Consider the following 13591-nt stretch of genomic DNA (forward strand, 5'->3'; position numbering starts at 1 on the left):
ACATATAGAAATACAACTGTGTATTTAATGTTAGAGATTGCAAGTACCAGGCAGAATGTTCACAGGGAAGTGCTTCTGTCAGATTACACCTAGGATGCCAAGCTCAAGGACATTCACTGTGTAGAAACAAGTATGCATTGCTATTTTCAGATTTCCCGTAAAGATGCTGAGTCCCTGGACAATTTCTAAATGCTTTTCCCAAACGGTATCTTCAAAATGAAAAAACGAAAACACAAAACAAAACAAAAATGTTTCTGCAGGACTACTCCATCCTCTATGGAGGAGAGCAAAGGAAGATTCAGAGATTTGAAGTACTTATGTCTTACAGGTAGAGTTTGCTTTTGTGAATACAGTTCATACCTCATACCACCTTTGCTTTGTTTTACTTTTTTTCCTGGCAGGCAAGTGTGTCTCATACATTGGTACTAAGTCTGCCCTTATTCCTGCCTCTCTGTAGCTGCTCTTGTTTACATCTGTTTTTCAACATGTTTTTGGGAAGTGCCCTCATTGTGCCTTCTGCCAGACAGGAACGCTGGCAATGGGAAACAGGCGCAGCTCCCTTCTGCTTACAAAGTTCTCAAAAGTGAAGCTACCAGTGACTTTCTTGGGCCTTTACTATTAGATGCATTAAGTTGGCTGGTTTTCTTAGTCCTGTTTCCTATAAAGAAGAGAGAAGGCATAAACTGAGAACGGAGAAATGTTCCCCAACCTTATGAGCTCTGCTGGCAGTAGTACCTGCTCTGAAAGAGAGAGCTATGGCTTGCACTTCACATGTTCTAAAAGCCAAGTCATTTCTGGAATATGTTTTGACATCTGAAAGTTAGGCTTTGACTATAATTTGTGGTGGGGAAAAGTACTGAATCACGGTAGAAGCTCCTGAAGGGGAAAGAAATGCTCAGTGTTAAAATACTATAATATTTATTTGTATGATGATTTAAGTTAAAGAAACAGTAATTAAAACTGCATAATGGCTCATGCTAGGAGGAATTTGTGTTAAATGAATATGACACACTCTTTCTCCTGATTGTATTTTATAAAATATAATTTATCTTGTTTATGACCAGCTAAGTTATCATCTATATGGTGTGTATTTGGTCTAAATATTTGTGATAGTTCAAGTACCATTGATCAAACCTTCATGTAATGCTGCTTTTAGACTATGGTAGCATTTACAGCATCCCAGTAAGTGTCTGTGCCGCATCTAATCTGTATTAAGTACAGATTTACATAGATTTGTAGAGCAAGGGCAAGAAGAGGTAATGATTCATTTAGATTGACTTCCTATATGTCATGAGCTGTTACACTTTGTTTAACTTTGTTTTTCATTCCAGTAACTGTAGTTAAGCAGATATTCAACAGAATCATCTAGTTTTGAGACTGCAGTGGATGACTTTGTCATCTTTATTGGAATGTGTAAAGGTTGTTCTACATGTAGCCTGAATAAAAGAACAGTGTCCATTTCAAGGAACCTATGACTTTATGTACACATTTGGAACATGAAATGGGCTATAAAGACTTGTCTTACAGACAGCAAAATGGACTTAGAGATAAATTCTGATTGATCCTGAGGAGCAGGTAAAAAGAGGCTTTTTTGGCAAATACTGAGCTTTAACTGGAGCACAGTCCGTCTCTTATGCAATGAGCAAGGTGGAAATGAATAGGTAGGTCAGACCTCCTGTCAGCAAGGAGCTATCAGGTGATGTACAGTGAGTCACCGTTCTAAGAGTTTTTCTGACATTAAATGTTTGTATGTACAAATATACAAAAAAAAATGTATATATTTTGTATATATGCATTTGAGTGGCTGAAATTTATAGGAATCACTTTTGTAACACAGTGCAAGGAAAAATGATACCTAAAAGGTTGAATTAGTGTAGCAGAAGAGTTCAGACCTGTGCTGTTCCAAAGAGTGCTATGGGCATCCCAATGAAATCTAAGATCATTTATGTGCACAAGAAAGTTTCCAAAACATACTAAGCATCACTTTTGCTCAATACACTATTCCTTATTTGCATGATAATTCCCTTTGATAAGTCACATGATAAGTAAAGTAAGTTCACAGTTGGCTGCAGCAGAGGATGTCAGGTTTGTGTGTCCTTCACCCAGCAGTGACAGCAGGGTTTTCATGGTGGCTGCGAGCATCTCTGCTTGCTCACCTCTCTGTAGTCTTCTCTCCTGCCCTGGTGACACTGGCATCCCTGTGGATTGCCTGAGTTCTGTGTAGAAGACTGGCTGGTGTGTGGCTTGCTCCATCCCATTGCAGGTCTGAGGCTGGCTTTAATGGGTGATTGCAGAGACTTTTGTCCCACTCCTGACTCAGTGGAATGACCTGAAGGTGAAAGCATTCCCCATCAGTATCTAATTATAAACTCTTATTGTTTCCTATGAAAAGATGATCAATAGTAACAGGAGTGCTTGATTCTTATTGTTATTTTAATGCATTGCCTACTTAGCCCACATTAGAGTGAGAAGTGGAGACTGCAGTGGATAAAGTATTGAGATACAGCACTCTTGTAGTTATGGATTCCAAACATTTTAACTGGTCGTAGGTGCCCTTTGGTGATTTGAAGGGAAGACGAGCAGCTTTCAACTTTCTCTCCCCATCCCTTGCTCCCATTGTCTATTCGTAGGATTTCAGAGGCTAAGAAACACTTAATAATCTCAAAACACCTTTGTTGGAAGCAAGCATGGCAGGGAGGCAAATCTAGAGAGGACAGTGGGAAGTATGTGTGTGCCTGTACATGGTCATTGTTTTAGGGGACAAAAGAAAGCAATTAGTTTTACAAGAAGACTAATTAAAAATGCTTTGTGCAGCAGCTCTTTATCTTTTCTCTCTGAAGTAATAAACCAAAATTACATAATTGCTTTAATTTTGACCTGGGAGAGTATTATCGTTTGGAATGAAGAGAGGCTGTTCATTTTCTCAGTTAAAAGTTGGTAAAGTTTTAGTCTTGGAGAATCCACATTAACAAGAAGAAATGTGCACCCTGCTGAAGGTGGCTTGTAATGCCCATAATGTTCTGAACTGGAGCTCAGCTGTGGATGGCAGCTTGACCAGGTGACACTGCACAAGAAGCAAACTATAATTTTTAAAGTACAAAAGCAATTTGTGATCTGCTTTTACAGTGAATCACCTAAATCACAAAACCTCAAACATAAGGAATATCCACCTAGTATTTCTATGATCAATTGTAATGTGCTGAGTTTCAAGGCACCAAATTCCTCAAGGGAAATTGCAAAGAACAATCTAATGGGATAGATGAGTGGACAGTGGAATGAAAAAAAAAAAAAAAAGAAAAAAAAAAGCATAAGATACATAAAACTACACAACTGGAGTGTCTTAAGCTGGCTGCTCTGCTCAGTGAGTTCTCTTGCTAGAGAACCTGCCTGGGTGGCTCAGGAAGCAAGCTGCCATCTGTGGGGCTGGGCAGCATCGTTCTTCCTGGTAAGGAAGTATGGAAGTGCTGTGCTTTAGTCACCGTTAAGCTGCAGTTGCACATCTCAGTGCCTGGGAACTGATTTATTGATTTCATTTTCTAAGACATACGGTGATAATATAATAACACTGTATAAGCATTATTTAAAAATACAGTAATATACTGGGATTGGATCTCAGGCAGGCCAGTACCAAGGTACACACCCAAACTGCCATCATTTATTTAAGCTTTGGCACATCCAATTTTAAACAAATGGAAATCAATACTGCTCGCAGATATCAGCAGCTGGATTGAAGAAAAAAGTGAAATGGTATTGTTGCTAAGAACCGCCTATATGAGAAAGCACACAGATGTATGATTGTTATGTATGTTTCTCTTCTGTTTTATCTTTTTCAGGAACTTTTGGAACACTATACAAACACATATTTATTGTTATTACTGTTCATTTATATTCCCTATGTAAAATGCATATGTGATTTCAATATTTCAATAGAAAGTGAATGCCTATGAATGCAGGGCCTTTTTTGATGCTGTCTGATACATTGATCGATACAGAGTCAGCATTCATTGATTTTAACAGGCTCCTTTTTTCCTTTCAGATATGTGTCACAAAGATGTCTACACGGAACTGCCAGGGAATGGATTCAGTGATCAAACCTCTAGATACAATTCCTGAGGATAAGAAAGTCAGGGTCCAGAGGACGCAGAGTAGCTTCGATCCCTTTGAGAAACCAACTAATCAAGTGAAGAGGGTTCATTCAGAGAACAACGCTTGCATTAACTTCAAGACTTCATCTGCAGGGAAGGAATCACCCAAAGTCCGTCGGCATTCCAGCCCTAGCTCTGTAAGTTTGCAATACTGGTGTCTGGTGGGGTTAATAACACTGGATAAACGTTTTCTTCTTTAAGAAGAAACTTAGAAACAAAGCAGAAGCTAATGGCTGTTATTAAAATGCTTACAATGCAAATTTCTAATTTTTCATTTAAAATATATGTACAAAAAAATATATATGTATCTTGAAAGATAACATGTGAGATTTCTCTCACTTTGATCACTGTGTGTAGTTTTGGCAACACAATGAGAAAGACATAAAGCTATTAGCATCCAAAGAAGGGCTGCTACGAAGGTAGAGAAGGGTCTAGAGAGCAAGGTGTATAGGTAGTGGCTGAGGTCCCTTGGTTTGCTCTGTCCAGAGCAGACTCAAGGCAGCTGGGTCAGGGGAAGGGTCTGCAGCACAGTCTGGTTGGGCACATAACAGGCTCCTTGGGGTCACGGCCCCAAGTGCCAGAGCTCAAGGAGAGTTTTGTCAGTGCCTTCAGTCATAGGGTTTAATTTTGGGTGGTGCTGTATGGAGCCATGAATTAGACTCAGTGATCCTTGTGGGTTCCTTCCAACTCTGGATGTTCTGTGATTCTATATCAGCTATATATGTTAAAGAATTTCTAAGCATTTTTCTCCTGATCCTGGTTTGGCATTACAGCTGCCTTGATGTTTACATTGCAAATTTTGTAGATTACTTACTGGTGTGGACAAATTTTTTCCCGTGATGTGTAGGAAACCACATGTATTGCATTTTGACTTTTAGATTTTAGTTTCAGAGTAATTTGAGAAACAAGTCAGATTTGACAGATTTTGTTTACATTTTAAAATTCTCTTTTTAAAATCAAGTAGTAAAACTAGCATTTATTTCCCTGTCAGAAACTGTGAGAGAAAACAACTGAGAAGGGGTTGGCCATACATCATCACTGTTGTTTTTACTCTCAAGTACTTTGAAAGAAACCAGATAAATAAAATGTCACATCTTCCATGAATAATACCCAGACATATTTTCCCCCAAAGACCTTCAAAATTATTGAAAAACTATCTTTGTTATGCTTTTGTAAGAAAAAGAGATCATAATAATGGGACCTTTGAGATGAAGACTACAGATCTCAGCAGAATGTGTGTAATGCTGCAAATCTTAGTTGGCATGAAGTAATTTTAAAGGTTGATTTTTCTTTTTTATTTATTTAATTAATTAATTAATTATTTTTGCTCTATCTTCTGGGTATCTCCTGTCCTCTGTGCAGAAGTTTGACTGAATTCTGTCAGACTTGTAAGGAGAAGTGACAGAGATTCATTTTCAGCAGATGAGCTTTTCTTAACCCGTGGGAATTTAATGGATAAGATGTCATGCCTCTGGGGGACTGTCCTTTGGAGAAAAGGTTACCTTTTAAAATGTAATCATCTGTAGCGAAAAGAAATGTGATTTTTTCAGTATTATATGGTGTTATATAGCTGCAGCATGTCCCACATCAGCTCACAACAAGGAGTTCTTACCATAAAATTGCTATAGTCAGTAAGGAAGGATGGAGATTTTATTTCTCTTGGATTGTTTTGGGGATAGTTGTTTTGCATAAGCACTACAAGCCCCGCATATTCAGCATCCTGTCTGTTGGTCAGACTGCAGCTGTTTATTTCTTGCTAATGTCTCTTAAAATAAAACTTTTTGGAAGTGAGAAACTTCTACACTTTTACAGTTTGCACATCACTTACTTGTGAATGATGCCTGACTATTGGTTGGCAGCTCACCTATCAATGTCCGTGATTTTTTTTCTGAAAGGTCCTCGTTTTTTGTTGTGGTCTTATTCTGCATCTCTGCTGTTCTGTCTTGTTCCTAGACATAAAATAGACATAGAATTTGTTCTAATTTCTGTTAATGTTTTGCACACTTGGTTTCTATTCAAATAAAAATCCTTTCGTTTACTTTGCTTCCGGAGTTTGGAACTTATTTTGGAAACATGTTATTAGCATCTTGTTCTTCTTTTCCAGAGGGCTGGAGCTCTCCTGTGCCCACACTGTCCTGTGATCCCCATAGTTTCTCACATACGTGATATTAATGTTTTCTCTACTGCTGTGTTCTATAAAACCCCCACCATACATGCTGCTCACTGATCTCGTGTGCTGAGTCACACACATTTATTGGGAATGTTTCATGTTTTAAAGTGGATGCAAAGGAATTTCCTGAAGAACAATTCTGATTTCTTAACTTCCTGTAATTCCTGTGATTTTTATAGCTCTTTTCAGTGAATTCCCTCCTTCTGCTCACATGCTTTCATAATCATTTTTTAACTCTTCCTCAGACAAGGTGCTCAGAAGTGCACCTGGCAGGGAATAGTTTGTGGAATAATGTGGGTATTTCAGTCAGTGAAGAAAGAAGAATAGAAGCTCACAGCAAAAGGCAGTGTTACCACTCTGTTGATGGTAGTTCACACTCGGTCCTTGACCGGCAGACATTCTAACATCCAAGGCAAAGATGCGATCAAGCCATTCCCTTCCCCAGAGCTGGCTGCATTGCCTCAAGCACAAGATGTTCTGTTGCACATTTCATTGAACAGATGCCTGTATAGTTAGTTGCAGGGATTTGTCATTCTCTTGTTTTGAACTACAGTTGAATTGACCAAGGCTTTTTTTTTTTTTCCTTCCCTACTCCTGATACTGTGTAGCAGATTCCCTTGATACTTCCTTTTCAAATTATTACATTTTCTTTTGTGTCAGAGAGCTGCTCCATATTCTCCCTTATAATTCAGTAAGTTGCTTCTCTGCAAATTCTTCTGCTGTGTGGATGATGCCATTCTAAACTGACATTCCGATTTCTATAAATAATCTTGAGCATGCTATGCCTTTTGAGTTGCACTGGCTACAGCTGTGTATTTGTGATGCAATTTTGACTGTTTCATATAAACTATTTTTTAAGGTACTTTGATACAAGTATATTACTTTCAGTTTTCATTTGCTGTACTTGATTACTAGAGGCTCCGTATTAGAAAAAGGCTTCTTTTCATTCTTTTTGCTTTCATCATTTGAGTCCTCTGTAGCCATCAGGTGAAGAATCGATGTCTTGCAAAAGGTTGAGGCTTGCAGGCTCTCTATCAATCTGTGCCTCTTTCTAGTCAGATGGAAGTTCCTAATTGGTCTCAAAACTAATATTTCTCACTAGAAACCTTTTTTATAATGCAACTCCCTGGCACTTACCAGCATCAATGCTTGGTGAAAATCAACAGATAATACACGCTAGATGGAATGTGATTTATTGTATATTTTCTGTACCTTCTGAATGCTATGATGAGAAAGATGAAGCAGAAGTTTGTGAAAGCTCAGTGTTCCTGCCCACAGATTGTCACTTGGAAAATAAACCATTTGCTCTTTAACACAAAGTAATTTTCTATACTTAATGTCACACCTCCTTGGAACCCCATGGAAATTCCATGTTGTTAATTAGTGCAGTAGCAGTATAATTAGCACAGCAGGAAGCTAGCATGTTAAATGTAAAAATCAGTTTGTCTTATAAGAACAACAAAAAAGGTCCTTCCACCTGACATTTATGTTCTCTTTATGCAAAACACTGACATTGCATTGTATTCCCCTGCCCTTCTTTTAAATATAAGAAAAACCCACAACATTTATGCGTGTGATATCCCAAATTGATTGAAATGAAATGTAATTATGGAATGAACACTACAACAGAACAAACATTCTTTTTTAATGCATCAGAATAATGGTTGTTCTTCACCTTGGAGGTTATAAAGTAGATGTTAGCTTACCTGTGGGTCATCTATCAGTTACTGAGGGTGGAAGGTGATGTGGCTAGACAGACCTCTGCACTGATCCAGTGCTACACAGCACACAAGTGTGTGTGTGTGTATATACATGTGTGTGTGTGCATATGGAAAATTGGTATCTCTTTACAAATCATTATGTTGAGTCTTTGCCTACCACAAGAATAAACTTGTTTTTCTCTGCTTGCTATTAGGTGAAAGAGTAAAGCTATGAAATAAGCTAGGCAAAAGAAAAAAAAAAAAACCCACCACAATTTAAAACCAAACATATGTGCCTCTACCCAAAATAACTCTTGCTTTGGAAGTTGATTGGACTAATTCCCTGAAAGTTATATTTGAGATGTTTGCTCTTTGGGCACATGGCCACATTTATTGTTCTCCAAGGTAAAGTTTCATTGTATTCACTATTCATATTTTATATGCTACAGTAGTGCTTTGCACAGTATGTAAATAGAATAGTGCAGGTTTTATAAGCTAACCGTCCGGTCAAGATTTAGCTCCATGCTTATGTTATGCTTTGGTTTGTTCTTTGGATGACTTAGGATTCGTGGCAGTGAATTCAAATATCATGCTAAGTTATGTGCACTTTCAGTAGGAGAAAAACTAAATGCAGAGAAATACTATTTTTTAATACATGTAAATGTATAAAAGTGTATTTACATAAATGTAAAAAAAAAAAAAAATCAGACAGAAATTAGTTGGATGAGCAGACATTTAGTCTGCACTGTTTTTAAGAGAGCAATCTCTCCTCAGTTTTTGTAACTTCCATTGATTTTCAGTCCATTTGCAACTTTTTTCCAAAGCAATGCAAATAAAAAATATGAAGTGAGCCTATTAACTCATTGCAAATCAGCTGCATAAAAAGCCTAACTTGAAAGCAAAAGGTAAATTTAGAATTTTGTCTAAAAGGGAAGGATTTTTTTTTTCTGCCTAAAGATTTCATGTGCTGTTCTTACCTGTGTTCCTGTTCAGTTAGATGGAACTGTCTCCATTTTTAGGAAGCAAAACATGGATAGCTGCATCCTCCTTGGATAATACTTTTCATTGAGGTAAGATACATTCAGAGTTCAGTGCAGAGTGTAGGTTTTTCTTTTCAGGCAAGAGGGAAGCTTTAAGAATCTTAACCTGGGGGATGTACTTTAACTGATAAAGCAAATAAAATGTGGCAGTTGGTCCAGCTCCTGTACTTTAATAGCCTGGGGAACAAGCAAACATCTTTACAAATGGCACCCAGCCCTTCTGTAGAGCTCTGTGGTAGCTCAGGTTGCTCATTTACAGCTACATGTCATGAGGGTGGGAAGATGCAGGGAACAGATCAGACAGTGGGAGGAGAGCTCCTAGGGGAACTCAGTTTGTATTCCTTGATCATAGCTCTAGATGACTGTCCAGCTTGAGAGGTTTAAAACTGAAACAGTGGGATCATAGTGATATGATAAAACTGTAAGAGATCTCCTTACTGTGAAATGTGCGTAAGGTTTTGTAGAGTGATTTTACCATTGCGACAAAGAAGACAAAATATGAAATGTTTTAAAAGCAATCTTCAGCTTTTGCAATTTAATCTCAGGCTTTTTGGCCTACCTTTCACTTTCAGGTTATTCTTGCAATAAATTTATTTCTTTTAAGTCGTACGACAGAAAAGATATTTAGTTAAATAATTTACAGTGGTACTGTGAACATAATAGTTTTCCCTTGAGGATGGCTTTATATTGAAGTTTAATATCCCACAGATTTTTTTTTTTTTAAAAGAAAATCCATTTAAAACTTAAGCTCAGGAGTGTGACAGTTAAGTAGACATTCACAAGCTGTTTTATAATTATGAAAAATGCATGAGAACATAACCCACACAACTTGTGTAAGAACAGTCAGGTGATTTTCAGTGTAATTTTCCATTAAAGCTTTCTATACTGCAAGAATTTTGGAAATTTCTGAAACAGTGTTCACGTGAGAACGTAGTGTGAGGACTCATCCTGCAGGATCTTGGAATAACTCTGTTATCTCTCTTACAGTCTGTATCAGTGTAATGCTTATTTGAAATGACCTGGTCAGAAAAGACTCTTTCCTCTTGTTTCTCTTTCTCTCTGTTATTTTTAGTACACTCATGTCAGTTTGAAATAGCTTCTTCTATTTCTGTGTTCAGTATTTTGGCATACTCTTTCTATGTCTGTTACTATGATCTTTATTTAATTAGCTAGAGAAAAAAATCTAATCTTGTTTGTTGAAACCAATCCAACAAAAAATGCCCTCTCCCAGCACTCCGTGGTGCTGTGAGCCTAACCTTGCACTGGGAAAGCTGTAAGCTAATAATAAGAGAAGTACATTAATGACAACTGTTTTCAAGGAAAGCAAAGCACAAAGGCAGTGTGGTTTCTGAAGGGAAAAAAGTGCACTTCTCTATGCTTCTGTCTTCTGGGGAATAATGTGATCTGCTGCAATCTGTGCTGGCCTCCATGGAGACTTGGTTCTATTTGCAGTTCTTCAAAGGCTCAAGCACCTTGACTTCTTCTGTCATAGTGTCTTGTCTATCTTTCCCATCTGAATTCTCTGGAAGATTACTTGTTTCAGTGACTTGCCTATCATTTGTTTATTTATTTATTTTAGCAAGTACAAAATTCTGACACTGAACTTTAGAAAACATCAGTCTTTAGCTTGTATCAAAGCAATTATGATAAAAGAATTCATAGAAGAATTTTGGAGGCTTGAATTATCTACAGATACCTGTACAGTTTATGCATGCAATAAACGACTGGTTTTCAGACAAAGGACAATGTATGCTGAGCAGTCATGTTCCATAGGTGTTCTGGAGAGCAAGGAAGGAAGGAGGAATAAGGAAAAATAAAAGGAATAATAATTAAAAAAAAAAAACAAAATAAAATTTGAATAGCGACAGAAGTAGTTGAGCTTCAAGAAGTAGCTTTGCACAAACATTTATCAAAATATGTGTATTCAGCTAAAATTAATACTCTTTTCCATTGAGAAATCTTGTCTGGGTCAAATGTGAGGATTGCAGTAGTTTTTCTAAAATGTAGGGAGACTTCTTGTGAGGTGTTCAGTGGCTGATGCAAGCACTGCAAACCCAGTGTGCTCTGGATACTTCTCGCTTACTGTGCGTATTTCAGTCAACCGTGTCCTGAACAAATATGGGACTCCTGTGACTCAACAAACGCACATCTCTATGAATATCTATTCTGGTATATTTTACTGGAAGAAATAAAATGCTGACAACCAAAAAAAGAAAACAGAAGATTTTATTTAAAAATGAATTTGTATGTAGGATTGTAATATTACCATTAAAAAATCTGTACTGTTATCTTGCAGTAACAAGATGTATTTTTTAATAAAAATGAAAATGGTTGAGAAAGTTAAACTAATATAGAGAAGTCTGAATAATAAAATTCAAGGCAAATCTGGAAAAATAATCATAGGAAAGAAAGTGCAATCATAAAACAAATTGTTATAGTGTTTAGCAATTACACAGAATTTTGATTTCAATCAATTCTGTAGCACTTTATTTATATCTTTTTGAAATCAAATGTAGGTTTTGGAAAATTTCATATTTTTAATTATGTGAGTTTGACTTGGCTTTATAATCCAGAAATATAGGTAAGAAGTGTCTGAACTAAGCAAATGCAAGCAATGGCAAATGTACTTTGAATTACTGTATGAGACTTCATTAAAAAAAAAAACGTTGGGGAAATGGTAATTTTGTTAAATGGTAATTTAACAAAAGTAGTTGCATGTGCTGTGTGAGATCTGTCTTGATGGTTCATTAAGAAATGTCTTGCAAATTAGTTTGCAGACTCTTTCACTTCAAAATTTCATCATGTTTTGATGCTGAATATGGGAATATAGTATACTGCAGAGTATCTAAGCAACTGCAGATTTTTTTTAAATCCTCTGAAGTACTCTTCTACAGCAGATTCCTTCAAGAATTCCAAGTCTTTTAAAGTTACAAATGTAAGAAAAAATAATGAAGATCTAGTACTGTGTGAATTTGGATTATATGACCATCCCTCTCAGTACATCTACCTGAAGCTGTTGAGGTGATCTGGAGGAGAGCCACAAAGATGATCAGAGTACTGGAGCACCACTCCTATGAAGTCAAGCTGAGAGAGATGGGGTTGTTTGGACTGGAGAAGAGAAGGCTCTGGGGTGACCTCATTACGGCCTTCTGGTACTTAAAGGAAGAGTGACAGTGAATGCAAAGGGGGAATGGTTTTAAACTAAAAAGGAGAGATTTAGGTTAGATGTTAGTGGGAACATTTTTACTCAGAGGGTTGTGAAGCACTGACACTACTGCCCAGAGAAACAGTGGATGCCCCATTTCTGGAGGCCTTCAAGGCTGGGTTGGATGGGGAGCTGAGCGGCCTTGTCTGGTGGGTGGCAGACCTGCCCGTGGCAGGGGATTGGAGCTAGATGATTTTTAAGGTCTCTTCCAACCCAATCCATTCTGTGGTTCTGGAGCAGAGGACTGAGCTTCACTGCTGGAGTGTGATCACCAGGGGAGACAAGGAGATCCACAATGGTTTATCAAGTGTAGGATGAACAGTTGCTAACAGGTTGTACTTCAGCTTGATTCTAGTCTACTCTTAATTGGGCAGGTACTGGATGAGGAATTTGAGCTGCCTGGTGTGGGCAGATCAGTCAAAACCAGCTCCTCTTTTCATCAGTGAGAAGTGAGCTGGTCCTGCCAGTGCGAGCTCTTATTTGTTTATCTGTTCTTGGTGAGGATGCAGCATCTCTGAGGGGAAGAATGAGGCAAGAGACATGAGCGTAGGACAGTGCTGCTGGCAGCTGGAACATGGAGAAATGAAGTTGTAAGAGTAATTACTACTGTTGATTTACTGAGTAATAATGGATTAAAGGCACCCTGTCTCCTATCAAGATCTTAAGGTGTTACAAGTTGTTATGGCCTTTTACATTATGGTTTCCAGAGGTATAAAATTAAAGTAAATCACAGTGTGAAAATAAGAGTGAATGTGAAGCACATGTATAAACCATGTCCTTTTCTTTCCCTGCTATATGAGGAAACTAGCAATGAACTATTTGCTGTTCACTGAAACAGCATTGGCAATCCAAACAAAGCTACTCACTGTGTGTTCCCTGCAGTCTGCAATGGGAAAAATAATTTCCTACCACTTTATTATACAGGAGATGCTTAAATACCTCAACGCTTTTCTTCTATTGTTTTGTAATGTTACATTAGTCCATATTAGACAATTAAATGAGAAAGCTACTTGAATAAATGTTTTAGTCACCTCTATTAGTGACATCTGTAATACAACTGCAATTAAAAAAAGTAAAATTAGCATTCCTAATCAAGCAGAATGCCTTAAGTATTGATCTGGGAGCCAGCCATATCACTTTCTTATCTGTAATGAAGTGTGGTCCCAATAATGCAAGAGGAAAAAGATCAGAGAGTTCCCACGTGACATATTTTCATCAGTTATTCATATAACTTGGATAGCAAAACAGTAGATTATTCTGTGTACTGATGAGAGATGACAAGGCACAATTTTGCAAACATACATACATATATTTATCCTGATATAGTTCAA

General features: G+C 37.5%; 1 protein-coding gene across 2 annotated transcripts in view; it reads left to right on the top strand.

Annotated features, from left to right (window-relative positions):
• CDK14 (cyclin dependent kinase 14) overlaps positions 1–13591 on the top strand; it is a 311233-nt gene that overhangs the window by 72091 nt on the left and 225551 nt on the right. For both annotated transcript variants that reach the window (XM_085227413.1, XM_085227412.1), the window contains exon 3: positions 4037–4282. In XM_085227413.1, coding sequence (XP_085083539.1) covers positions 4037–4282 — 246 coding nt within the window. The remainder of the gene's footprint in view (positions 1–4036; positions 4283–13591) is intronic.

The sequence above is a fragment of the Meleagris gallopavo genome, chromosome 6 (assembly GCF_905368555.1).
Source record: "Meleagris gallopavo chromosome 6, MGAL_WU_HG_1.1, whole genome shotgun sequence".
Lineage (NCBI taxonomy): Eukaryota > Metazoa > Chordata > Aves > Galliformes > Phasianidae > Meleagris > Meleagris gallopavo.